Source organism: Rhipicephalus microplus, chromosome 2 (assembly GCF_043290135.1).
Source record: "Rhipicephalus microplus isolate Deutch F79 chromosome 2, USDA_Rmic, whole genome shotgun sequence".
Taxonomy (NCBI): Eukaryota; Metazoa; Arthropoda; class Arachnida; order Ixodida; family Ixodidae; genus Rhipicephalus; species Rhipicephalus microplus.
Genome location: NC_134701.1, coordinates 188,174,671 through 188,201,795, shown reverse-complemented (window position 1 = coordinate 188,201,795; position 27,125 = coordinate 188,174,671). Strand labels below are relative to the sequence as shown.

The window sequence follows — 27,125 nt, the reverse complement described above, 5'->3', positions numbered from 1 at the left end:
ATTAGGTCGAAAAGGAAACTGAAATATAACAAGTCATAGTCGTGGTTTGTTGTTAGCGGTTGACTTTGATAGTTACAATAATAATAGAAAATTCGCCCCCCCCCTCCCACCAAGGAAACGATAATGTGGGCAAAAATATTGTATGCCAGTTGTGTAACCCAGTGTTCCTACAGAGTAGAAGTGACAGGGCCGAAGGGAATGACAGCATACGCACAAACGGTCCACTTAAATAGTGCGATTGACGACTGTATTTACTTCAATGTTACGATCATCAGTACCCGAAATAGCTCTACTTGTTGGAATTGGGTACCCATTATAGAAATAGAAATGTTTCGCCGGAGCCGCAAATTGTAAAAGAGGCGTCTTGGTAAATGGTAAATCGTTTATGGTAAATCGACCGGTGTAAAATTCTTAAAGGAAGTCGTACGAGAGGCGTCTTGGCAAAGCTGGCTTGTATGTACGGCGAATTCGACCGGAGTGAAATTCTAAAAGCTCACGAGACGAGGACGTCACATGCTCGTGCAAATTCTAACTGTCTTTTTGTATTTTTTTTTGGTACACCGTCTTCGAAGAGTGCAGCCCGGATCGCGTTAAACCTTGCCGAACGTTAAAGTTGCATCCATCCATGCATTATGCACTCCTCATGAGGCTGTTTTCCCGTACTCACTTCCACCCTTATTGAATGGCTAGTAATGCAGATGTAGTTTTACCCAGCAGCACCTAAGGAGAATAGAATTGCTGTGCGAACGAACGCGGACATCGTTGTTGACACGTCTGCACATGTCTGGCTGCCAGCCCGAAAGCTGGTTTCACCGCAAGAAGAGTGTAAGCAAGGAGAAGCCCCACTACTTGGTGTACTCTAGTTTTGTGTATTCTATTCGTGTTTACATTCGATCTATAACTGAGGCGATACACGATGTCTATAGCAGTTGTCATAGGTCGGCTACCTTTTTAAATTCCTTGTGCATGACATCGTCTGGAAAATTTAGGTCATAAACGAGAGCGCTTGTACTTTCTTTTTTCTCTAGTCTGCTCGTATTTAGGTAGCTTGAAAGCTGGTTTTTTTGCACTAAAAGCCTGTATTAGGAGAAGCCTACTTTTGCGTTTTTTTTTTCTTTTTCGAGGTGATGTCGTCTATTTTCACTGCGCCTGTTAATTGATTAACCGGCATCTGGAACAAAATGAATAGAAAAGATGAAGTTGTTAAGTGTTGGGTATAGGTATATGAGACGTACTGGATCGAGTATGGTTATGTGTGTGTGTAGATAGATATGTGGGGTTTAACGTCCCAAAACCACCATATGATTATGAGAGACGCCGTAGTGGAGGGCTCTGGAAATTTCGACCACCTGGGGTTCTTTAACGTGCACCCAAATCTGAGCACACGGGTCTACAATATTTCCGCCTCTATCATTAATGCAGCCGCCGCAGCCGGGATTTGATCCCGTGACCTACGGGTCAGCAGCCGAGTACCTTAGCCACTAGACCACCGCGGCGGGGCTATGTGTGTGTGGGTGTCGCCGTGAAGGGAATTAGTTACGGGTCATTGTAGAAGCACAGCCAAAATGTGTTAAAGACAAGGCATAGACTAGCGCTCGTTGACAAATGAGAACATTCACTTAAGTTTTGGAATTTGAAAAACCAGGATGAACACCAGAGGAGATGAAAAACTGACAACAACAACAACAACAACAACAACAACAACAACAACAACAACAACAACAACAACAACAACAACAACAACAACAACAACAACAACAACAACAATAATAATAATAATAATAATAATAATAATAATAATAATAATAATAATAATAATAATAATGATAATGATGATGATGATGATGATGATGATGATGAAACGCCAGGCAGCACAGTCCCGGCAAAAGCTAGAACAGTGGCCTTTCAGAGCCTTTTCTAAACACTCATTGGGTGACTGCTGTGGAAGCACACTTGTTGGGTACCCACCACAGCATTAACAATAATAATTTCTGGATAGTAGGCCTGCATTCGCTATACTATCCTCCGCCATTCGTCTAAGAAGCGTGGTGTCGGCTAAACACTTGTAAGGAATTTTCGCCAATTGTTTATGCAGTAGCTGATGACGATGACGAATTATGCCTGAATTGGGTATATGCCACAGTTAAAAGGTGATCAAGAGGCCATCTCTCCTCTTCAACAACGTCGGAGCTCGTAGCGATTTTGCTAGCCATAAGTATTAAACTGTCAATGGCACCAAGAAAATAATTGGCGATTACAGACTCTCTTGAAGCACTGACATGGGTGGAAAATGCCACTTCAAGACAACATTGATGTGTGCATAGTATACGCTATACTAAAGAGCTTTCAGTAGCTATGAAGTCGAATCATCGAGTGGCATTTCAATGGGTTCCCAGTCACTGCGGAATCAAGGGAAATGAAATTGCAGATGAGTTGGCGAAAACCGCTCGTCATTCAACGCAAATGTGCCTCATTCCTGTACCTCAATGTGATGTAAATAGAATGTTAAGAACAACGAAATGTGAATTATGCTTGTTTGCCTGGTTCACAGACAAAACAGAGGAATCGATCCTATATGCTGTTGATCCTAATCTTGAATGCCAATCAGACCGTTATTTTCCAAGGCGTATCGACACACTCATACATCGCCTAAGACTCGAAACTGCTTACACAAGGCACTTTCTACTTTGTATTCAGCGTTCAACATCGTCAGCATGTTCATGCGGCCACCACGACGAGGATATCTGTCACCTTTGCTCGACTGTCCGAAACAAGGTGACTCGAACAGCAACTTCATATGCATTAGATGATGAGCGGCCATTTGCGTTGGATAAAATACTAGGCCCATGGACATCTGAAACAAATGGCAAAGCAATAAAGGTGCTGCAACACTTCTTCGAAAAAACGAAGATTTGTGACCACTAATGGGCGGACTATAGTGAAAAGTGAGCGTGGCGACTACGTGTTGTTCTGCCCATAGGAGAACTTTTGCACTCACGTATGTAGGACTGTATATATGTATATATGCAATTTTGCTTTTTTGTAACAATCAAGTGGAAAGGGGTAGCCGTCGCCAAGTAACGATGACAAAAGCTTCGTCGTTTATTTTCTATTTCAATAAAAAAAAAGCTTTATTAATGGGTTGGAGCATTGAATGACCCACTCGTTACGCTATTCACATTGTGTGACCCCTGGCTGTTATTTTGCTGTTCTAAAATGCTTTATTACTCATGTTAGCGCGATTCCTTTCGTGACATCAAGCCTGCCTAATGTAAGTTTGGGGACAAGCCCCAAGTACCGGCGAGGCTCAGTGGTGGAAGATACAAAGATGGTACGCAGCGGACCCGGGTTCGAGCCTCACTGTCTCCTTGGTGCTAGGTTTCTTTCGTATTTCGTGCGATGTGGTTACGGACACCGGCGGTGGGAATGGATGACAACTACGGCGCCGTGTGTGACTTGAGTGGTAATCTCATAACAGCCTTCGGTGTAATAATAATATCTCGTGCTTTAGGTGCTCAAAGCACGATATCATTATCAGGCACGCCGTAGTGGAGGACCCCGCGAATTTCGACAATCTGGTGTTCTTTAACGTGCACTCACATCAAACAGTTATACACGGGGCCCCAACATTTCGCCTTTATTGAAATGCGACCACCGTGGCGAGAATCGAACTCACGACCTTCGAATGAGCAGCCGAGCACCACCGTAATATCTGCGCCACGGCGGGGGACACCACACAAACGCGTGAGATTACATCACCACCTCCGCAGCCTCTGCACTACTCTGCAGTTTGGAGACGGCCGCTTAGATATGTTGACATCTAGCTATAGCCTAGCTGTACTGCACGCTGAAACGATGGGATTTTCTCAGACACAGGGTGAGGTGTAGGGGTGCGCTGTATACAGGCTGAAGGTTAGTCACAGGAACAATGTCGACTACCGGGGTGGCTCCTTGTAAAATTAGGCGTGCGAGAGACTTCGAGCCGATGTCTGCTGGTCTTAAATGTTTTTTTAATTATCAAAAATATGAAAGGTTAGCTAAATTTAGTGTTTACTATTTTCTCTAACTATTTTCCTTACTATTTTCCCTAACTAACTGGATTCCCAGAGAAGGCAAGCGGGTTAGGGGGAGACAGAAGGTTAGGTGGGCAGACGGGATTAAGAAAGTTTGGGTATAAATTGGCAGCAGCAAGCACAGGACTGAGTTAAGTGGCGGAACGTGGGAGAGGCCTTTGTCCTGCAGTGGACGTAGTCAGGCTGATGATGATGATGATGATGATGATTTTCCCTTTATGCAGGCCTACTCTGGAGGGATGGTGATATGAACTTGGAGTGAGCAGTGAGGTTATTCAGTGCGGATATTTCGATGAGCTGCTCAATCAGAAGTTGCTCATTCGAAATATTGCGCGACCTAAAATTTAGTTAAATCTGGCCTCAGCGTCCCATCTTAACTCTTATCAAAGACACGCGGATAAGGTTTGCAGGCGCTACGGGGAGAAGAGTGTGGTTTTCTGTGCGTTATAGAGGAAATCAGTGCTCACTGCGCTGCACCTTTCAATGTAAACGTTGTCTTGGAGCACCAACGCTTTCCCAGTAGCAGGTGAAACACGCTAATGGGTCCGCCACCGCTCTTGCAATGGCTTCGAAAGCTCAATAACACTTTGTGCTCAACTGATTACAGTATGTAAGGAAACATATAAAGTAGCTCATTTCGAGCTTCCGTCCTATAGCCGAAAAAAGAATAGTGGAACACAGGAAGGCTGTAGAGGGGATTGCGGAGTTTCGGCGTTATTTATCACAGCACGCGGCTCTACAATACCTCAATACAAGACCGAAAGAGGAGGGATTAATCTAGGGCTAGTTTCTTTTTGTGGTGGCACGCCCCCGCTATCGCTTACAGCGCCACGAATCTCTAGCGGTGCGCTTAATGCATTCCCGCTTACAGCGCCGGGACCGCGCCTGGCGCAAACCGCGCTCACTAATTGTCGTGTTCTCTCTCCAGCGTTCGTCGTGTGCTGACGTACCTTCCGGTGCCCTCCTACACCCGTCTATGCTTTTTTTTTTTTTAGAGACAACTTGATGAAAACAATTAGGATAAGGAACGAATGTCCACTAGCGTCATTTCTAGCTGTTTTCGTTCTGTAATTCGAGATGACACACACATCAAATCGACACTCGACTCAGGCGCTCGCATTCCACGATTCGTGCTTTGAAATGTTCACTTGCACGCAGTCAAAGGTTTCTGTACATGGAGGTAGCATAAGCAGTAGCCCTACGCGCGGTAGCTCTTTAGCGCCGCACCGCGGCGCATCGACTAGGTGCGAGCGACAAGGGCGGCACGCGCGCCTGCCTCTTCGCCTGTCAGTCATATCTGTTAGGTGAGCCCTTACGTCACACGCGCTTCCTTCCGCAGTGGCGCGCCGCGCGAGAGGTGTCGGCGGCTCGCCGTGCGTTTAACTACCGGACGCGGTCCCGGCGGCGGAGCCACGAGTACGGCGTTCGCCGTTCCGGCTCGACTCCCATGCAGCAGCAGCGGCTGCGTAGGCGACGCGTGACGCAGTTACGCGAGCGTCGTCGGCGCCCTTGAATCATCGCTTGCTGTTGTATACATCCTTTCGCGGGCAGCGCGCGCCTCGCATTCATCTCGCGTAGCCGGTGTTTTTTTGCCGGGTGAATAGTACGTACGCGCGCGTTGGCGTCGACGACGCAAACGCCGACGTGCCCGAGACCGTGAAAGGCGAGCCGCGCGTGGTTGGCCGGCAGCTCACGACGCGTAGTGGCGTGAACATCGAGCACCTTTTTTCGTCCCCGTGCGAAGGAGGCCGAAGCCGCGCCGCCGCTTCGCATCCAAGTGGGAGGATAATCAGAGCGTAACAGAGCGAACGGGTTGCGAAGGTTTCGAAGGAAGGCAATGACGCAGAGATTTCAGTTATTTGGTGTGTTACTCAACAGATGTATTCATCAGTGGTGTGTCGTCGTTTTCAATGTTCGAAAAAAGGCAGTCACTGAACATGTCTATAAAAGGACATTGAAGGTGAATAATAAGCTAGCGTGGATTGTTCGAACAGTGTTCCAGAACCCTCGTGGTCTTGCGTCGTTCTAACGAAATGCTAACTACGAAATAAAATCAAGATTTTGTGGTTCGCATACTGTTAGCACAATTCATAGTGCGCGCCTCGAAGGAACGACCTTTTGGCGTAATTAAACCCACATTTTACTTGATTTTCTGCCCGAGAGCTGGCGCTGAGGTGCAATGTATCATCGTGCGTCGGTTATCGTATGGGAACGATGGGAACTTCTGTCTCGGAATGATAGGAAGTTCGAAGCACGCGCACACAACAAACGCACAAACACACAATTAAACGTGCGCGCGCCGTTAGCACTGCCCTACTTTCTCTTCCTTTAAGTTGTTCTTGTTTGACGTGTGTGTTCGTGTGTATAGCTTCGCACCGTGTGAGTAGAGGGTAGGCCCGTGATTAGGGAAGGCCGTGATTAGGGATTAGGGATTTTCGGTATCTCAAAGTGTGCTACCATTTTTACCTATTCTTCCGGCTTTTTTTTTTTTCATTGGGTAGTATAAAGATTTCGTTTGCTGCGTTTGTTGTAAGTCGGTACTTGTTCTTGGCTTTTCGCTCCGTATGAAAAAGCTGCGGTGTTATATAACGTGAATCATGCCGTAGTCAAAAACAACGCGCCCGGAGATCTGCGGGTGTCCCGTTACGACGCGCGCGTACGAATCACGCGCACGCTGTCTTTTTTATACGTCGTTCCGCGTAAAATTTCGTCTTGGCGTTGTACTTTTTGCCATTGCAATATTACTGCACGTGACTCACGCACGACACGTTGAATGGTTGCACAACACTTGACAACTAGGTGACAGTCATCATCGTCGTAAACCGCTCACTGTGTCGCCGTCACCGTTGTAGGCAATGTCGCCCAGGAAGGGCTGCTTAACGCGGGCTGAGAGCGAGGTGCTCTTCGGACGTGTTTTTTTGAGCAGAGAGGTATAGGTAGGTCTCTCGGGTGCAGTCGGCACGCGAACGCTCGCTAGCGCGAGTCGTTCTCCTCGAGGGTCGTCACCCGCCTCTGGCTTCATTCCAGACGCGCAGTTCTAATATGAAGCGCCCTGCCTCGTTAGCTGAGAGGGGGAATGACAGCACTTGCGACTGTGCCCTGTAGCGTCTTTCAGTATTGTTTTGCACTGTAAAAAACAAGGGCAAGAAAGAAAGATCACGTGTTACTCTTTTCGGGCAGTTCCGACTTGCAACATGCGTAACTCTCCTTAAAGATACGCGTTAGTCTTGTTTTGGGTATTGCGTTCTCTTAGGAGGGGTCGTGAAGTGCAACACTCTGAATAGAGAGTTAGCGTGTATATTTGATTTGACTGATTGATTTGTAAGGTTCGACGTCCCAAACCCCCGATACGATTATGAGAGACGCCGTAGTGGAGGGCTCCGGAAATTTCGACCACCTGGGGTTAACGTGCACCCAAATCTGAGCACATGGCCGTACAACATTTCCGCCTCCATCGGAAACGCAGCTGCCGCAGCCGGGATTCGAGCCCGTGACCTGCGAGTCAGCATCCGAGTACCTTTGCCACTAAACCACCGTGGCGGGGCAGCGTGTATATTAAAAATATATATAAATGTCGAATGTTAAAACTCACCAAAAAAAAAAGTCCAAGTTATCTTTTTTTTTTTCTTAGATTATGTTCACGCAAGTGGGAGTTTAGTGGGACTTTAGTGTGCGTACTTTCGCTTCCTGCGTTTCCTTGTTCGTCCCTCCTGGCCTTTTTGAGCTGTTTCTCGCACTTGAGCTAGTAATCTTGACTGGGGTCGAGTCGTTTGCGAACCCTCCCACACCCTGCTTTTTTGTAACGAGAAAAGTGACAGTGACGTCTTAGAAGTCGGAGTCAATGCATTATTGCGGTGCGCCAACGGCGTGCCTTCATTCTTTGAAAAGGAAATGTGTGCGAATGTTGTAACTGAATTTAATGACACGAATAACGAAGTGTAATTGTTTGGAGCGTTCTCTATTAATTTGGAAACCTACCAGATCTGCGATCTGGGATCCCCGGGGCCCCACATAGTGGCGTAATTTTGTTTTAGGCATGTAGCGGTACACTCCTGTACAGAACAGCGTGTAGTAAACAAACTTCCAGATTTTGATTCGACTCAGAGCACAATTAGTACGGCTTGAACCTCGCAGCCCCTTCCTGCGTAAATACAAAACCTATACGCTTGGTAAAAGTAGTTCTCGACTGCTGACTCGATTTGTCGCGGGATTGAACCTCCATCGAAAATCTGGCATCATAAATTTGGCCCCCATCGAAAATCTGGCAGCGACGGCCAGATTTTTGATGGAGGCAAAATTTTTGAGTGCCGTGTACTTAGATTTGCGTGCTCGTTTGAAGAACTCCGGGTGGCAAATTTTCATAGCCGTGACTACGGCATCTCTCATAATTATGTCGAAGTTTCGGGACGTTAAAGCCCAACAATTACTGTTACTACGTTTCTATAGGGGCTGACACCTTGAGTGACTACCTCTGTGCTCACTCAGACACAGCTAAAGAGAACATGACACATGGCAGTGTCGTGCAAGTGCAAGGTCGTAAAAGTGGTTCACTTCGAAACGCTTCTGACTGGTATAGACCGGCCGGTCGATAACATACTTGTCGCCAGAGGCTTCATAGGCGCTGCCGCATTATTTGTGCGTTGAAGTGTTTCTGTCTCTTTCTTATTGAACCACAAAATCCAATGTGCCATTATTTTTTTCTACTCTCGAGCCCGTTTTACACTTCGTAATCACGATGTCAGTGCAAGTGATTACGCAGAAACAGTTCTTAATGAACCAGAGCAAGTTTACGGCGGTCACGAATAGTTCATCACACCAGTTACTTAGTGCACTATATAATTATTTTCTTAACTCCGAAATTTCTTCTCTATCTCTCTGTGGGGAGGGGAGGGGGTGCGAACGCACCGTTTCAAGAAGTGAAGGTGGTCACGTTGTTTTCATTTTTGTCGATGCTGAATGGTGTTGAGACATTGTGTAGTCTTAAGTGAGGACTCATTTGAAAGGTATCGTTATGTCGGTATCACAGGCAACAGTAAGTTGACATGGTTGGATAGCATGGCAAATTTAGCTGCCGGTGCTACTAGATCATTGTGTTACGTCAGACATTTCCTTCCTTCCGCTGCTCATCCTCGCGAGAACTCGCTTAAGAGAAATTTCCGGAGCCCTGCACTACGGTGTCTCTCATAATCGCATGGTGTTTTTTGGACGTTAAACCTCACATATCAATGAGAACTGGCTTAAGATACTTTTATTCGGTGTAAGCTTATATATGCGTCAGATATTAAGAGTTCACAACAAGCATATATATAGCTCATTCGCGCCTTACAATCAATGCAGAACCGTACGGCCAGATTCATTTATTCCAAGTATGACCGTGATCAAAGCGTCAAGGTCGTGAGGTCATTCTTATAGGACTGTAATCATTAGTGCTCCGTCGGAAATTGCAGGGCTGCGCCTTTTCTGTCGTCTGTATACGTACAGCTCCGCCCGCAAACCCGTACATCGCGTCGCATTTTTAACTCTTGTAACATCCAGTGTTGCACGCTTCAGTAAATTGCTTTTCTTTTTTTTTTCTATCGCCATGGCGGAGTTGAACATCTTTCCAGGCAAAGTTGCCAATGAGCCATTGTGTTCCAACAGTTGCGTGCTGATGACCTTAAGATGTAATATTTGTAATGACTTTACACTATTTTTTTTCCTCGGAACTTTGAGTTCTTGTCTCACACCGAAAGCTTTGCGTTTCTCTGAAAACTGTGCTTCAGCCTTGTGGCCTGATCTGTTTCGTACGTTTTACTTCGCATATACCCCCCCCCCCCCAGCCCCCCTCCTAATATTGATATATTGCACTGACAGGCGCCTGATAAAATTTGAAAAAGTGTATTGACACCTGTGGCCGTGACTTTTCGTAGTTCGTATAGCTTTTCTGATAATTTCTATCGTGTTGTAAAGCTGTGGAGGCTCAGATCGCTATAACTGTATGTGCGCGTGACCATATCGATGCATGCAGCCGTGCTGGGTGAGCTCGTTATTGTGACCGACACCTGAAAGGTTCTTGAGAGAAAGGAAGAGAAAAGTGAGCCCCGTTATTGTCTGCTTCAGTGAGCGACACCGCCACAGAGCTCACAAAGGGATGGGGGTAAGGAGGGATAAAAGGGTAGAAGTAAAGGTATAGGAAAGAGGAAGAAGAAGCAACAACAAACTGAGGGGATAGGAGAGACAGGAAAGATGGAAGAACGGTCACTGGAGTCCGAGGACGGGGTACACTTGCGAGAGATGGTGTCGGCGTCTGTAGATGGCGTAGAGCAGGACCAGTAAATCAGAGCTGCGCTGTCGTCGAAGGTCGTCGGCGACAGGAGATGACGTAGGACGAGCCCAGTCGGCCAGAGCTACGATGACGCCGAAGGTCGCGAGCGCGCGGAGCGCGCGGGCGCACAACCGGTCGGCACGAAATCCAGGGAGCGTCTGACCGACACCTCCTAACCGCGCGTAGCTGTGCTGGACAGTGTTCGGATGTGGGCAGGTAGCTGGTAAAGTAAAAACAAACTGTTGTTGTGCTGCGTGTACGCTTCCATTGAAGGGTTTGAAATGTGCGTATTGTTACGACCGGCCCTGGGGAACCGGGCAGGACGAGTTTGGGGGAGAACCGGTTCTTGACCGACGGTGTCGTCCACCCCCACCTCCCCATTCGGGCTCCTCCTCTCGCTTGGAGAGCTCCGGGGTCTGCTGTGCGTTCGTGACCATGTTTGGTAACATTTTGGGGCGCCGGGACCATATATGGACATCGTGTTGGGTTGTGCCACTCCATGTGTTGTGAGAGGTGTTTCCCCCTCCCTCGTGGCCGAGGTGCCGGGGACGCCGTATTGGCTGACGATGCGGACAAGGCGCCCAGTGTCAACAACGTGGCGCTATAAAATGCCGAAGACGTTTTGTATCACACTCACTCTTCTCTCTTTGGGTCAGTTGACCACTTCTCCACATGTAAATAAATCTCTGTTGTTCGTTCGGGCGCTTCTTCTCGCTGAATTGTTGGACGATGGATCCTGCGACGGGGCCAGCTACCGAAAACGAGACCGGCAGGACCCGGAGTCCCAACAGTATACGCAAACGCAAGAAAAGGTACTAGGCAGCGCAGACGCTCGCCTTCAGTCGGTTTGTAAGCATGAACCCATGATTGTCGATGTTTAAGCCAACGTTATCCAAATAAGCTATTATCTGGCCACGTGTTACTGCTAGCATGAGGCCAAATGCAGCAGATCTGAGCAGATTATAAGTTTGTCTCTGAAACCGTTTTTTCTTGATCCTCTGTTGAGGAATCGACATTAACTTGTAAGACTTTTACTATCGTCTACATAATTTAAAAAAAAAAGTGCGTCCTACTCATAGCTCCTTTCTGTTGTTCTAAGGGGGTAGTCCTAATCAGTCTATTCGTAGTAACACATAGTAACCTAATTATACCGAATCTAGTTACATCTAGTCAAGCTACACACTGTACTAGCTACGCCTATTTATTCCTAGTCACAGCATGCCGGTCACATCAAGTCAGGCTACACTCTAGTTGTACAACTGCCGCATATGCTACGCATATACAGCAATTACATACACGCATATACAGTGAGCGTAGCAAATACAGTAGGGAGTTTTAGTGCTGGGTACGCAGGCGGCTTGCGTACGCAGGACGATGGGGCGGCGGTATTGCGCATGCGCGAAGCCCCAAACAGATGCGTCGCAAGATCGCTGGGGCGATGCGTCTGTCAAACAACGTTGCCACCACTGGCCACCTAGCGGAGATAAGCTGCCCCGGCGCACATGCTGGCGCATCATGTTACCTTCACGGCGAGCAAAGCCGAGGCTGGCCAGATCAACCGCTTTGACATTTAAGTTTAAGCGCAAATATTATAGTGGCTAGCCACTATACAAATAGCATGACACAAAGGCGCGAAATCTCGGACAGTATGGATCGGCCGCCTTGTAAGGTCCACCCTCGCAAGAACTCACAGTATCCGCACTGCGGATACTCTAGCCGTCGAGTTAAAATAAACAAAGTGGGAGCACTTATAGCGATTACATGGTTTCAGCCAGATTACCAAAGCTAGAATGGCCTGGAACATAGAAACTAGAGTGTACTAGAATGGGGGAGTGGGTCCACTGTGGCCGGCGGCAAGCGGTGCGGGTGAAGCAAAAACGGCGGAAAATTTGGTGGCGCTGCAGTAGCCTTCTCCTGAAGTGACGTCAGTTTCGGCGGGAGCGTGCGAGTCGTGCGGCGGTTCGGGCCGCACGACGCGCTGGCGGGGACGCTGAGCGCTCGATGTTGTCGTCTGCTCGACGCGCCGTCGTCTGTTCGATGCACCGTCGTTCGTGCGCTGTTTTCACAATTTGTCTCCTGGTTCTTTTTTTACACATTATTAGAGACAAAAACAAGTGACATGAAATAAAATGTATGCTTTTTTTCGTGAACGCGTAGGTTTGTATTTCCCTTTGAGCAAAGCCGTCTGGACAAAGAATACGCGGCAGACGGCACGTTTGCGTGCGCAGATATGTGTCTGCTGGTTGCATAACGGAGCGTTCCAAGCTGCTTCAAAAGATTAGAGGATGAGCACGTCTAGGCGTAGAAATTACTGTTGTGTCGTAGGCTGCCAAACCGGATACAGCAGAGTTAAAAACCAGCCCAAGCTCTCACTCTTTGGAGTACCTCAAGACGAAGAAAGACGCCGGCTATGGGACCAGAATCTCAACCGCGCTGATCGGCCCTTGCAAGTCACCGATGCCATTTGCGAGCTGCACTTCGAGCAAAAATACATACTAAGGCAATATGTACATATTATCGAAGGCCGAGAAGTATATATAGAGCGGGGAAAGCCGGAACTTCGCAGTGATGCTGTACCCATAATTATACCTCATCTCCTGAAGTGTCCTGACGAGCAGCCCACACCGGAGCAGTCAACGAAGAAGAGAGCGGCTTCACCACCAACCTGTGAAGACCAGCCGTCAAAAAGAACTGCGCTGCAATCAGTTGAGCCGCAACTGAGATTTGAAGATTGCGAAAGTGCGAGGCAAAGCGACAACGCATTTGAACTTGAAGACGTTGTCCGGCCAAACGACCACTGGGCAATGCACAAGTTTCGTCATTATGACGGAATTGCTTATGTTTCGGCCTCCCTAAGTCGTGAACTCGTAAGCATCGAAAAGACTGTGCTCATGAATTACGGTACCGACCGGAGTGAAGTGATTTGTCGGACATATGTTCGGAAGACGCTGATCTCCGAAAAGGTCGCCTATAACCTTGAAGATGCCAAACAAGTCCTGGACTGCGCAGAATCTCTTCACCCTTGCAGAGGAGCAGGTAGGGCGAAGGACTTCACCTATGACGTTCTTACGAAGAAACTGGAGCAGCAAATCTCTCATTCCGACGGCCTTGTCTTCAGTGTCACGTGCAAAGGAGCGGTTAAACAACAAGGTGAGTGCGGCAAACGTTTATTGAGACGTCACTTGTAATTGTACAATTAATCAATCAGTAACCTGTTTAATGCTAGAACATTTGTGTGGCCCCTAATTTTTGTAGTACTCATTAACATTTACGAAAGAATAGTTTGCCTACAGAAAGTGAAAGTGCATAAATTGCGTTTCAAACATGCATGGTAAAAAACTGGAAGCTCTTCATAATTTTTTTCTCGTATACTTCCAGGTTCTTCATGCATTTCATGCAAGTACGTGAGGAAAGTAATACTCACCAGAAAAAGCTACCTAAAACGAAAAGAGCGAAGAAACTCAGTCTCCACCAAACTGCGGGTCCTGAGTCAGAGAAACAAGCGGATGGCGACAAGGCTGTTGGACATTGCTGGTCGTCTCGAAGAGATGAGGGCAAACAATTCGAATGTCGCGGATAAAATACTAGAGGATAAAATATCGTCACTACCGCGAAAGCAGCAGGCAAGTGTTCGCGCTTGCTTTCAAGCTGCCAAACAAACCAGCAAGCAGGGCATGCGCTACAATCAGGAGTGGATCCTCGAGTGTTTACTCATGAAACTAAAGAGTCCCCGGCTTTATCAGCACATCAGAAAGAACGAAATTCTCATGATGCCCAGCAACACTACTTTGAAAAGATACTTGAGGTCATACGAGTCGGCCTTCGGTTTTAATCAAGCAGTAATGAACACTCTAAAGAAAAAAACCGCGAGCATGTCAGACCTCGAAAGACACGGCGGACTATTGGTGGACGAAATGAAATTGTCAGAACATTTCAATGTGACGGCGTCTGGCCAGATTCAAGGCTTCGTGGACCTTGGAGAATTTACGAAGCCCGAAGACAAGTACCAGCAATGTGATCACGGCATGGTCATCATGTTTGTGCCTTTCGCTGGAAAATGGAGCCAAATTGTGGGCGTTTTTGCGACAAAAGGAAATGTGAGAGGAGACATTTTATTGAAAATTCTCATGGAAGCTACCATCCTCGTGGAACAGGCGGGCTTGTTCGTCGACCACATCACTTGTGACGGAGCCCCCTGGAATCGAAAAATGTGGAAGCTAGCGGGGGTGTCGGCGTCATCGAAGAAAATAAATGGCGCCATACAGCATCCTGTCGACGAGATGAGGAAATTGCACTTTATCTCCGATTTCCCGCATCTGCTAAAATGCCTCAGGAATGGTCTTCTCCAGAAAGGCTTTGCAACACCAGACGGATTGGTACGTATAGATTCATGGTTGACATTTTACAAAGATTGTGTTTTTTGCATACATTGCATTACCTCAACCTATATTTCTAGGTGTCTGTGCATCCGGTTCGGGAGGCGTACCTTCTAGACAGAAGTGTTAGGACACTGAAAGTTATGCCCAATTTGACCGAGACGCATCTGGAACCAAACTCATTTGAGAAGATGAGAACCCCTTTCGCCTTCCAACTATTCGGTCCATATGTCCTACGGGGCCTGGCCTTCTACAAGGAGGACATCGAGAGAAGGTGTGGCAGCATCGAGGCAACTCAGCTGTTCTTCTCGTGAGTTGCGCCTACGTTCCAAATGAATTAAGTGTAATCGTAAACATCTCAAACGCATGATGAGCGCTCTTCTGACATACATTCTTTTTGTTTATTTTGCAGGAAGATCCAACGACTGATCACCGTGATGACTTCCAGGTTTCGGGCCGAAGCGCTGAGACCAGCTTCTACAGACGTGGCATTCCTGTCCAATTTTCTGGACTTCCTGAATGACTGGGAATCATTCAGTGACAACAAGCGGCACTTTCTCAGCGAGTCCACTGCCATAGGTTTTAGGGTCACTATAGCAAATACCCTTTCATTGCTGAAGTACCTGACAGAGAGCGTTGGATTCAAATATCTCATGACATCTCGACTTAGCACCGATCCCGTGGAACATTTCTTCGGCATCGTTCGCCAGTCAAGTGGCTGCAACGCGCACCCCTCTCCGGATGAGTTTCTAATAACCGTCAACTGCTTGTCCTTTTATAACTTGGCGCACAGTGTGGACAGCGCAAACGCAAACCCTGACATGATAAACGCTCTTGTCACTGTGCATGACAGACAGGGTCTAAAGGTCACGCACAAAAAAATTGATGATCTTATATCACAGGGAAAACTTGGCGAGGTCGAAAGCACGATTGCCACGATGCCAGAAAAGTTTGCTGACCACATCGATGTGACTTTGGAGAAGAGTGACTCGAGACTCATTTACTACACAGCAGGGTACGTGGCCAGAAAGTGTGTATTGAAGTTGGCATGCGTACAATGCAAAGAAGTGCTTCTGTTTGAGAAAGCTGTCGCGGTTGCTGAACAGCTCCCTTCGCAATTCACGGAGCAATGCGACTGGGGTGGACTTCTGTACCCCTCACGACAGCTGTATGATTTCATTGCCTCACTTGAAAACTTGTTTACTGAATGTTTCAGTGTTTCCATGTTGCACACAGATAGCATCTCTGACATCCTTTCATTGGTGAAAACTAATTTTCTGAACTCGAAAGCGGTCGGCTGTCCAGACCACAAAGATGCAGTGAGCACAAAGCTCGTTTCGTTCTACGTGCTCACTCGCCTTCACTTCTTAGTGAAGGGAATGAACAGGGAAAACGCTTCGAAACGAGCGAGAGCAAAACACTTAAAGCTTAGCAGGACAACATAGAGCCTGACGTTCCTTGAGCGACGGTGTCGAAGTCTTTCGATGATATTTATTTTGTTTTTTATATTTATGCGAAAAGCTTGCGCAGTCAATTTAAAATAAAATATTTTGCGCATATCACTTCTTTATTGGTGTCTTTCAGACTTCCTATCTATAGGTGAAAACACGTTCATGTTTCGAACAAATGTTTGCATGGACACGTACCGCAGGCACGAAGAGAAAAGGTAAAATATAACATATTTCATTAATACCTACAACGTATACCAGCACTAGATGCCGAACAAAAACTCATCATAAAACCACCGCGACGGACGTGCGTCCGCCCTATAAGTCATTTCCTACGAATAGCACAGTTGCCGTCCGATGTGACTAAACTTCCTTTGCCAACACCCTCACGTAATCGCAACAGGACTGGTTCAGTTTTTCAATAATATCACGCGTCCCTAACGAATAGCTGCAAATTTGCAGAAGGGTTCGCATACTTTAGCTTTAATTCTCGTGATAACAGCTGGTAACTTTAGTCTTGCATCATATTCAATTTGCTGCCGTGAGTCTAAATTTGCACCAAACGCAAACTTACTTATATATCCCAGTTATATTGACATTTTTAAAAGCATCGCAGTTAATGCTCATATTACACTTTCGATGCGTACGTTTTCGCAAAAGCCAAATTCAACTTACGCTCTTGATTGTAAACAATTACCGTGGAAATCACGGTACTTGCGTGCGTGACTACCTATACGAGCAGGGCGTTTCGCAATATAAACATTTAGATTTTGTTGAACTGGCGCGGAAGCACGGTGCGACGCCGTTCACGGCCACGCACGCACGAACGAAGCAACAACGCTGCGAGACTGCGCCAGACGCGCGAGCAGCACGCGAACCGCGCGAACTATCAGACTACCCACCCGTCGCGAACCGCGTGGCAAAGGGGACTTGTAACCATGGCAACCACGGCTAAGTCTTCAGGTGAAGGCGATGGTAGCGCCACCTGGATTTTCCGAAAAAAACGCCTCAGCGTGGAGCCTTCAGTGGACCCACTCCCCCATTCTAGTACACTCTAATAGAAACTAAAGATATGCCAGCCCCGACCAGCTGATTAGGTGGCGCCATCTAGCGCGGCTATATTGAAACAGACAACCACAACATTGTTATTGCAGAAACGTTGTGCATTGTACATGTGATGCAAAAACTGCGCAGCGACAATATTACAAAGTAGTAACGTTTTTATTTGTTTTCATCTCAAAAACATTACGCGTAAGCTAACAAGTTCATGACTGTCGTTGCACGAAGTGTCAGAAGATGTCGACACTGTCGTTATAGTAACCATGTATTTTTCACTTTTTCCGTAGACCAGGATACTGTGCACGATAAAAAAGTGTCCTTATCACTCTGTATGTTTAATTTTACATTTTCAATCATAAAAATAATTAAATAATACTTACGCGACAAGACGCCATGGCGCTGCGAGCACGTGTGACCTTCGTGCGGCTTGCGTTTGCGTGCGTGCCACCGTGGCGACAACTAAAAGGCATTCCGGTTGAATGCCTTTTATTGCGCCAGTTTGTATTCCTTTCTTTGTCCTTGTTCGCCTGCGCATACATTTTCAGGATGGATAGATTCCAACTAGGCCGAATCGCAGTTTTGCATTCCGGTTGGGTATGGGTTGGGCACGCAACGCCGCGCGCTCCCAAGCCCGCATCGCCCCAAGAGAATGCGTACCCAGCACTAAAACTCCCTAGTAACTCTATGTAGTAGATATACACGTATAGTTGCATCTATAGTCAGGCCACACATTGTAGTAGATTTGATGGCTGCTTGGTTCTTTTTATTGTTCTGTTAAAGCATTGAGTAGTTCGTCACAAATTGTGGACGGGTAGTGGAGGGAGGGGTCACAACTTCTCATTTAGAGAGAAGCAGCAAAGAAGAGAAATAAGGCCTTGTTTTCGCGAGCGACATGAAGTTTCTTAACCTCAATACGTGGGCTGAAAATGAGCTGGCTACGCCTTAGCCGCAACCCCTTCTGTGGAGGCCCCTGTAACAAAAGCGGCCACGTGACCGGCCAAAGGTCTCTTCTTTTGCTACATCGAAGGCTGGCGCTGTTTCCGTGGCTCTCATTTCGTATTCCGTCTCGCGCCGTGGTTCGCCCGCTCACCCGGAGCCATGCACTCGTGTGGGCTGCGACGCCTACTTCTCCGTACGATTCGTTACGGGGGAACGATGACAGGGGCCGTTACACTAGCGAGTACAGAAGGCCTCTTGTCCGTGGCGAAAGCGTGCCTTATAGTAAAGTGCGAGTGAACTTTAATGATGGTACGTGGGAACGCACGTGATAGAGACAAATTAAGTTTCTATCCTGCCTCTACCCGATCACAAAAGTTTACGGGACGGAGGTACTACAGCGAGAGGTCTCACATTCCCGCGACGTGCTGAAGTAAAATGTTAATAATAATATCCTGGGTTTCACGTTCCGAAATCACGATATGATTATGCTGGACGTAGTAGTATATAGAGCGCTGCGGAAATGTTTACCTGGTGCTCCTTAACGTGGTCTCACATCTCGCAGTATACGCTGACCGCTATAATATTGCGCCTCTTTCAAAATGTGACCACAGCGGCTGGGATCGCACCCGCGACCTTGAGGTCACAGGCCGAGCACTAGACCCGCCGTGACGGACTGAAACAACAGAAACTGCCGTGCCTCGTGACCTTGAACGTTTTTTTTTTTTTTTTTTTTGAACGTGCGGCTTTTCAGAGTGATCGCGCGCGCACGCGTGGACAAGTAGCGGCCTCTCGCGGTTATCTCGGTAACTTCATTTTTCGGTCACAGACGCACAGACGATTTTTCGCTCACAATCAACTGGGCCGACGCCGGCGGCGGGTTTTCTGCGACACGAGCCCTCTAACGCTATCGCGTTAACACGTTAAACCGGCATTTCTGAATTCGACGGTCCTCCCTGGGGACCCTCGCAGGGTCCCCATGGAGGACCGTCGAGTTCAGAAATGGATAGTCAAGATAGTCAAGGACTATCTTGACTATAGTGTGCCCGGCAGTACAGACACTTCAATTCTACGTTTTCGCGCGCGATCCCACAATGTGAGAAGGAGTAATTCTCTCACACCTGTCACATGGCGTGCGCACGCCTTTTGGAATCGTGTACCGACCCATCCCCCATCCAAGAGGACTGGGAACCTATCTTGCTCGGCTTCTCCGACCTCCAGCGGGCGTCGGTGGCTAGAGCACGAGCTGCTGCGGCAATATCGCGGCGAGATAGGTGGCAGCACCATCCCTGCGAAAGTGTGGACAGGCGGTTGGCGGCGCGTATACAAATATACGCAGCGGCGCTTCGTTGCGTGTGACCTAAGCCGATTGTCGGCGGATAAAATGCGTTGACTACAGTTTATAGTTAATATCTATACGCTCTTTTCTACTGAATCTGTGCACGACGTCTATGCAACGTTAAAATTACCCGCGAGTAAAGCGCGTTCTGCCTTTCACGGGGATGCTCGCCCAGGGTGATTTTCTTCACGCTTTCGCACTAAATGACGTCTTTGATGTGCTGTTTGTACGTGATTAGCTTGTGTTCCGCTTGGTACGCACTGCTGCAGCGTGACTGGACTACGTACTTACATCTGCATGTTACAAAAAAAAAAGAGAGAAAAAGAAATATCGTAGAAAGCTCGCATATCTTGCGATTCGTTGATATGATTTTTTTCTCTCATTCCGTTCACCATGAAATGTGGGACAGTTGATAAGTCTAGTCCGGAAAGCTTAGTGGATGACGGCGCTTTGCGCTGCACTGCGTTTACCACGTGTACGCACATGTCCTTGCACAAGTAAAAATCTTATCTAAAAATTGAGCAGAAAGCTTTCATCAATGGATTACGTGCCTGATGGTGCTACAACACAGGTCTGGTTGATGGGACAAGCATCTTTCTATTTTTTTTTTCAGACAAAAAATTACCACTGCCTTCCGTCGGCCACTAACAATGCCACACAAACGCTGAAAACAATGTAAAAAAAAAGAAGTTTTCACTGAAATTATACGAGATGATATACAAGACATGTCGTCTGAATTATATTTCAATGTCTGGGCTTTTTTAAAGCGTTCTTAAATCTAAGCACACATTTGCGCATGGTAACTCTGTTTTACGTACAGTCATGTAATACCGAAGTCTCACAGTTTATGTGAGAATAATATTTTCATGTTGTGATACCACGGCCGGATAAACGCTACTAAGGCTGTTCACATGATCGATAAACTACAGTACCGTATAGTTGTACAGCTACCATCAGCGCGCAAGTGCATGACCTTGAGTTTCTTTTTTTTTTTTACAATCGAGTTGTTATAAAACGCTGCGCTCACCCAGCATTTAATAGTCCTCATTTTTGGGAAGATGTCAAGAAATTTTGCGATATGCTTGAAACAGAACGCGGCACTCACTCTGAAATGATTCTGTTGAATGGAGGGTATACGACAACAAGAAACAGTACTCTGGAAAGTTGCACTCGCTGGTCTTATTACAATGTATTAGCAGCCGAGCAAGACCAAATGCTTTCGTGCGTCCTTTCAGGCTTGCGTAGAAACAGTTACACACGCGCTGACATGACCGGACAAACCACACTTTGAGAACGTGCATGACGTACGCGCACATAGAAACACGACGTGGCTAGTAGACGACGCAAGGCGCAATCCAAACTTTATCGTTTCGGCCAGTTGCCGCCAGGCGGCGACTCTGCTCGATCTCTTCTAGCGTTTGTGAAATTTTTGCAACAAGAGCAGCGACTTTGTAGATTTGGACGCCGTCTCTTAGATCATACTCAGTCACTAATCGGTAAGTTTGAACTATACATTGTGCTCCGAGGGGGCCATAGACGTAACATACCGAGTTTCAGGACACTTCATTGAGCCGATCTCGCCAAAATACGAAACATACCGTTCGAAATCCGCGATGTCACGTGCGGAAATGTCGGCGCGATATTTAAAAATGAAACTCTCACCTTGATTCACCCTTTGTTAATAAGCATATGATGTATGAATGAAGGAAATTAGGGTCCTCAAAGTTCAATTTTCTTTTTTTATTCTATTAATTGTTTCACTTTGGTGTCCGTTTAATGAACCTTCCAGCTCGCCTTCCGACGCAACGTCCTCGAATCTCGCTGTCCGTTTATTTTCGCTACTTAAAAAGATTCATCGATCAATATGAACTGTAGTCGTATCGAAATCGCCATTGGCCGTGAAAAATCTCCTAGAAGTCGTGGCTTGTTGCTTAATTGCGTTTCGTGGCCCTTTCCGACGTTATGCTTACGCGCAGTTAACCCGGGCATGCATGACCGATAATTCTGCAGCTGCAATCGACGTGTGATGTCGCCACCCTTACCATAGCCCATGATGGGTGATTGTATATAGAAATAAGTTTGGATGTAAATAAATAAATAAATAAAAAAGACAAGCAAATAAGCAAACTTGAACCGCTGACATAGCCCGTTGCTTATTCTCCGCTTGCGTGCGTTGTATTTAACTCTTTCTCTCCCAACCCCCCCCCCCCCTTTTTTTTTTTGTCTTTGTGGGTGTACGGAGCTTCCTTGAGCCGTTTAATTGAAGAAGACTTACGACGTTCTCACGCGAAAACATCTGCATAGATAAAATCCTTTTACCGACGAAGACCTTTGATCTCGTATGCAGAGACATCTATATATAGCCATTTTATACGAAAACCTGTGCGTGATTCCGTTGCGACCGCCGTCAGTGCTGAGTCGCGGTGGTTGGCCTTTGCTTGTTCGCGCAGGCGTGGACGTGGACCTCCGGGATGCCCAGAACCGCAGGGCGACGGACGTTCTCGAGGAGCTCAACACGGGCATCGCCAAACAGGCCCGGGACATGATCCGAGGTGAGTGCATAGGAACCAACCTTTCTGTCATTTGGGGCACGCAGGCGACGCTGATAACAGGCACGGCGGCATGTAGGAATTTCCTCATCAATAAAATGGTATTCGTAGCTTGGTCTAAAGGGTGTCCACTCACTGTGGCAAAATTTTGCGCGTGAGATTCCGCCAAATGGAATGTTCACTTCAGCGCATGGTTTTGCTGGGACTTGGCGGAACTTCAGATGATGATTATCTCTGGTCGTCCGACTCTGCAATTATGTCCAATAAACGTGTGCTGTAATGGACAGTCCACTCAATGGACATATATATATATATATATATATATATATATATATATATATATATATATATATATATATATATATATATATATATATATATATATATATATATATATATATGGTTGCTTTGTGTCACCTTATGGTGCCGTGCATGTGTGCGAGTGATAAACGATCGCTTTAGCTGGAAACTTCGAGTTAATATTGTGCTATAGGGCGCACGCCTACATTCCACCGTAGGCGTGCGCCCTATAGGGAGGGCAGGGGGGGGGGGGTCAGCTGAGAGGGGCCCAGAGCTGCAAAATGAGCCCCGTACATTGACATAATAGGGAGGTGGGTGCAAGGCCAGTGTCATACAATGGCATGATTGGGAGGGGGGTTGCGATGAACATTTGTCCCCCCCCCCCCCCTGAAGGGTAACTCTGCGCACACCTATGCATTCCGCCTATATTTTCTCTGTCGCAGTCCCCGGCCTTTACTATAGTCTGCTGCACCCTTCTCACTTCACTTCACACACACACAAACATGCATGGTCGACCGCCGTAAAGGTGATCATAAAACATTGGTCGGGCCTATAGTTTGTGCATAATTTTTGAAAAGAAGTAATACCGCACTTACCAAGAAAAACCACGATGAGAAGGCTAGACAAGCACCGGCGCTGAGCAACAACTGATTTATTCTCGTTTAAAGAGCGCACGTAAATGCCACAAACCACTTGCCTGCGCGCGCACTGGAAGTGCGGATATCACTAGCACTGCAGACATATAGTTACCTGATACAGGAACCGTAATGTTCGCGCATGCGATAGCTATAGGTCTACAGTGTTGTCACATTTCGTTCTTGCTGCGCGCGCGCAGGAGGCAAGTGGTTTGTGGCAATTACGTGCGCTGTTTAAACGAGAATAAATCAGTTGTTGCTCAGCGCTCACCTGTACAGGTTTCTTGTTATTCTTTTTCGCGTACACGCTTGTTTAAATACACAACCGTGTACTTATGCAAGAGTCCGTTCACCTCTTATTCTTTAGCCTTGTACTATTTGCGTTCCTTCTTCCCCGTCGCTGTTCCGGGAGGCTCGCCGGCCCGCCTCACGGATTCGTGGCCCGGTAATTAGAGATGTAAATCTTGCCTCAAGGCTGAGCCCCTGTGTGGCCACGCGAGCGGCTATTGTTGTGGGCACACGAGGCGCCGGCGTGTATTCGTTGCAATTTGTTCGAGGAACTGTTTTTCTTTCGAACGCGAGGCCGGTGGTTGGCAGCGGCACGAACCGTGCGAGCCATGTTTTTTTTTTTTTTCGGAGTCAACTAAGCACTGACGCTGGCGATGGTGATGCGAGTGGAGTTGCTTGCAAACCGGGATTGAGACGGCCAATGAATAATAAAGTTTACATTTAGAAAAATAACGCAGAAAGCGTTTTTTCCCAATGTTTGTCCATCGATGCAGACAATTAAATCTACAAATGCAAGTATAGTTTCGGTAATATACATGAATACGTGTGTATGATAAGAGCTTTAGTCTTTGCAGCCAGGGCACTACGATCTCATGTTGTCGTATAGAGACGAAGGCCGACAGTTTACATCGCCGACGTACCAAATTTGTAACCCAAGACTCGTACGTAGAAAATACAAAAGCGCTTTACACTAACTGGAAAGAGGCATAGAAAAATAAGGAAACCCAACGCGCTGTTTAAAGTTGTAAACCTGCAGGTGTCATGCTTGAAAGTTGTACCGCCGTCCGGTTTCCTTGCTGGCTTGTAGTGCGGACTCGATATGCGAGGGAAACGCTGACCGAATGGTTCTAGAGTTCGAGCACCTCGTTGCTTGCTTCTTTTGACCGCGACAGGTAGTCGACAGCATACATGTTGGCATATCTCAAGCTAAAGAACGACCCGCTGTGCGCATGCATCGTCCTTGTCATGAACTTCCGTATATAACCTCCAAAACTGATACGTTGCAATGGAATACTTCGCCCAGAAGCAAATGAGGGTGTCTATGTATTTGCGATATAGGGTCAATGGATCGAGATTTCACGAGCGCAGTGTTTCTGTTACAACAGCGGACAGCCGACGAAGTAAATACTGGCTGGCGTTTGCTACTATATTAGCGGTCTTGCTAGTTGGTCCTGCACGTTCACAAAGCGCAAATGGCGATAAACAAGCCTGACACGAAGACGAGGCAGGTTGACAAGTGTTGATTGTGAAAAAAGCCCGTCGAACGATACACAGGTTGTCGCGCGTGCGCCGTGACTCGTCATGAAAACGCCGCGAAAGATCAAAGAGCGCTGTGCATGAAATTAAATTCCGAATAAATGCAGACCTATCGAAGTCTTGTGGACTGAACAGTTGTCGGTATAGCGCCTGTTCCTGTCGGCTTCGCCCTTGTGTCCGTCTTTTGCGCCGATTTTACTTTGTTAAAAGAGGCATTTGCCAGTAATAGAACCTACACTATACGCGTCATATTAGGCGTCATTTAGCTGACAGTAAGCAGCGCTGGTTGTGCGTGAGTAAATACAGTCGGCCCAAGACGCAGCCGCTAACCTTTCACAGATAGCAGGTGCAGAATGCGGAAATATTAGTTTGCACATGTGAAAGACATTGGTAGAGAGGATGTACCATTTTACCGTAAGGTTAAGTAGCGCAGTTTTTAACATAGACAAGAGGAATAAGAAGGGCACGACACTCGCAACTAAATTTATTACAGAAAAATACTTCATATATATGCCCCCACGCTGACCCTCAGTGACACAGATATGAAATAACAGACATTGAAAACTTATCCAATATTAACTTTTTGAGCACCCAACGATAAAATAATTGCGGCACGTGCAGAAATGAGCTCAACAGAGCTCAGCAATGGATGCGTTGTTGAGCTCATTTCTGCACGTGCCGCAACTATTCTATCGTAAAGTGCTCAAAAAGGTAATATTCGATAAGTTTTCAATGTCTGTTATTTCATATCTGTGTCACTGAGAGTCAGCGTGGGGGCATATATATGAAGTATTTTTCTGTAATAAATTTAGTTGTGAGTGTCGTGTCCTTCTTATCCCTCTTGTCCATGTTAAAAACTGCGCTACTTAACCTTACGGTAAAATGATCAATTACCAACGCGGCCCAGTTATCAATCTTACTGAGAATATGTTTTGATAGTAACACGTATAGGCAGGCATTCTATACTTGACTTGGCAAATAGTGCGTCTTTCCGCCCGTAACGTAATAATATATGTTGGCCCATCCTGCTCATTGTGCAATAGTGAGCAGGCTAGTGGGAGACGATGGAACTCGCGCGAGTGAGAGAGTTTGTGGGGGGTAGAATCACCTGAAGTAACTAACTTTACCGCATTGGGGGCGCAAGAAAGAAAGCTGGCCATCACAGTCGCCACAGCAAAAAAACTGTATTCCACGTGCTCCTCTCCCTCTCTCGAAATCCCTCTATTTCCTTCCTACTTTTTTTTAAAGAGCAGCGATTGCGGACAATAATGAATTGTTCTGACCTAACATATTTACTTGCGTACTGCGAGAAAAAGACCTATCGCAATTGGCGCAGACCACCAGCACTGATTAACGCTGGGTAATGTCGGTTACATAGAGGGCAATGTCGGCTGGTGTTGGATGATGGTATTTAATAATGTCTAATATAATCTAAAGGATGATAAGTATATGATAGACTTGGATGTTCGCGTCTAATAGCTGCTAGTGCAGGCTAAACAGCTGCCAATGTCGCCTAGTATAGTTAACAATAGATAATGTTTGCCAGCGTCGACCAAGTGTTACTTAACATCGGCTAGTTGTACAGCATGTTGTTTAGGTGATGCAGTTACTAAGAATGGTCATATGCACTGTTTTACAATGCTTCCGCGGGGCGTTTATTGTACATACTTTGTTAACCCGCTGCCGACTTTCGTTTTGAATGTCCAACGGTGGGTGTAGTGCCTCGCTGAACAGCAGTATTACACATTCTGCCTCGTGAGATACTCAAGCTTTGTATCGTCGCGCGTCGGGTCGCCGCGCTCCCTCTTGCTGGAACTCCCAGTGCTATCTAGAAAAAAAAAACATTCAATAGGTTATGTATAACTGTACTCCAGGACGCGATATACGTGTGGAGATTCTTCACATACATTTGGGCTAGTTCGTCGTAACTGACAACGTCTTAACAGGAGGAAAGCAGCAATTACACAAGGACGGGATATGTAAACACAACAGCGCAAAACACGTCAACAGGACCGGCGCCCGTCTTGTTTACGTGTCTCTTCGTTGTGTAATTGTTGCTTTGCGCTTGTTAAGGTGCATACAGATTGCCCCTGGTCTCTGTTGTCATGGAGACACATGACCGAGCGAAGCATGTGCAATGCAGACCTTCGGGAAGCGTATACCTTTACATCATTTTGACCTCATAGGGCACGTGTGCGCACACTAATCGCTCTCGTGTTGTGTCCTCCCGTGCCGCTTGCAGAACGCGCCGAGGCGGACAGCGGCGGTTCGGCGGACGCCAGCCCGCGCTCCATCAGCCCTCCGCCGGCGTTTGCGAGTCCCGCGCCGCGGCCCGTGCAGTCTACGGGCCTCCCGCGGCGCAACTCGGCCGGGCTGGGCGGCTCGCAGGACATGCTGCTCGACATGCACGCCTCCAGGCACGCCAAGAGGCCCTCCCTCGGGTGAGCTAGTCGCTTATCTTTGGGAAGTTCTAGTGATAAGGGAAGAGGTGTGGCAAGTTGGGCAGATGGGAATGGGTAGCGCAGAAGACACAAAAGATAGAGACGTACACAGCACGAGCA

General features: G+C 47.1%; 1 protein-coding gene across 2 annotated transcripts in view; it reads left to right on the top strand.

Annotated features, from left to right (window-relative positions):
• Positions 1 to 27,125, top strand: part of LOC119170549 (uncharacterized) — a 118,588-nt gene that overhangs the window by 26,975 nt on the left and 64,488 nt on the right. For both annotated transcript variants that reach the window (XM_075887144.1, XM_075887145.1), the window contains 2 exons: positions 21,986 to 22,087; positions 26,807 to 27,005. In XM_075887144.1, the coding sequence (XP_075743259.1) occupies positions 21,986 to 22,087; positions 26,807 to 27,005 (301 nt within the window). The remainder of the gene's footprint in view (positions 1 to 21,985; positions 22,088 to 26,806; positions 27,006 to 27,125) is intronic.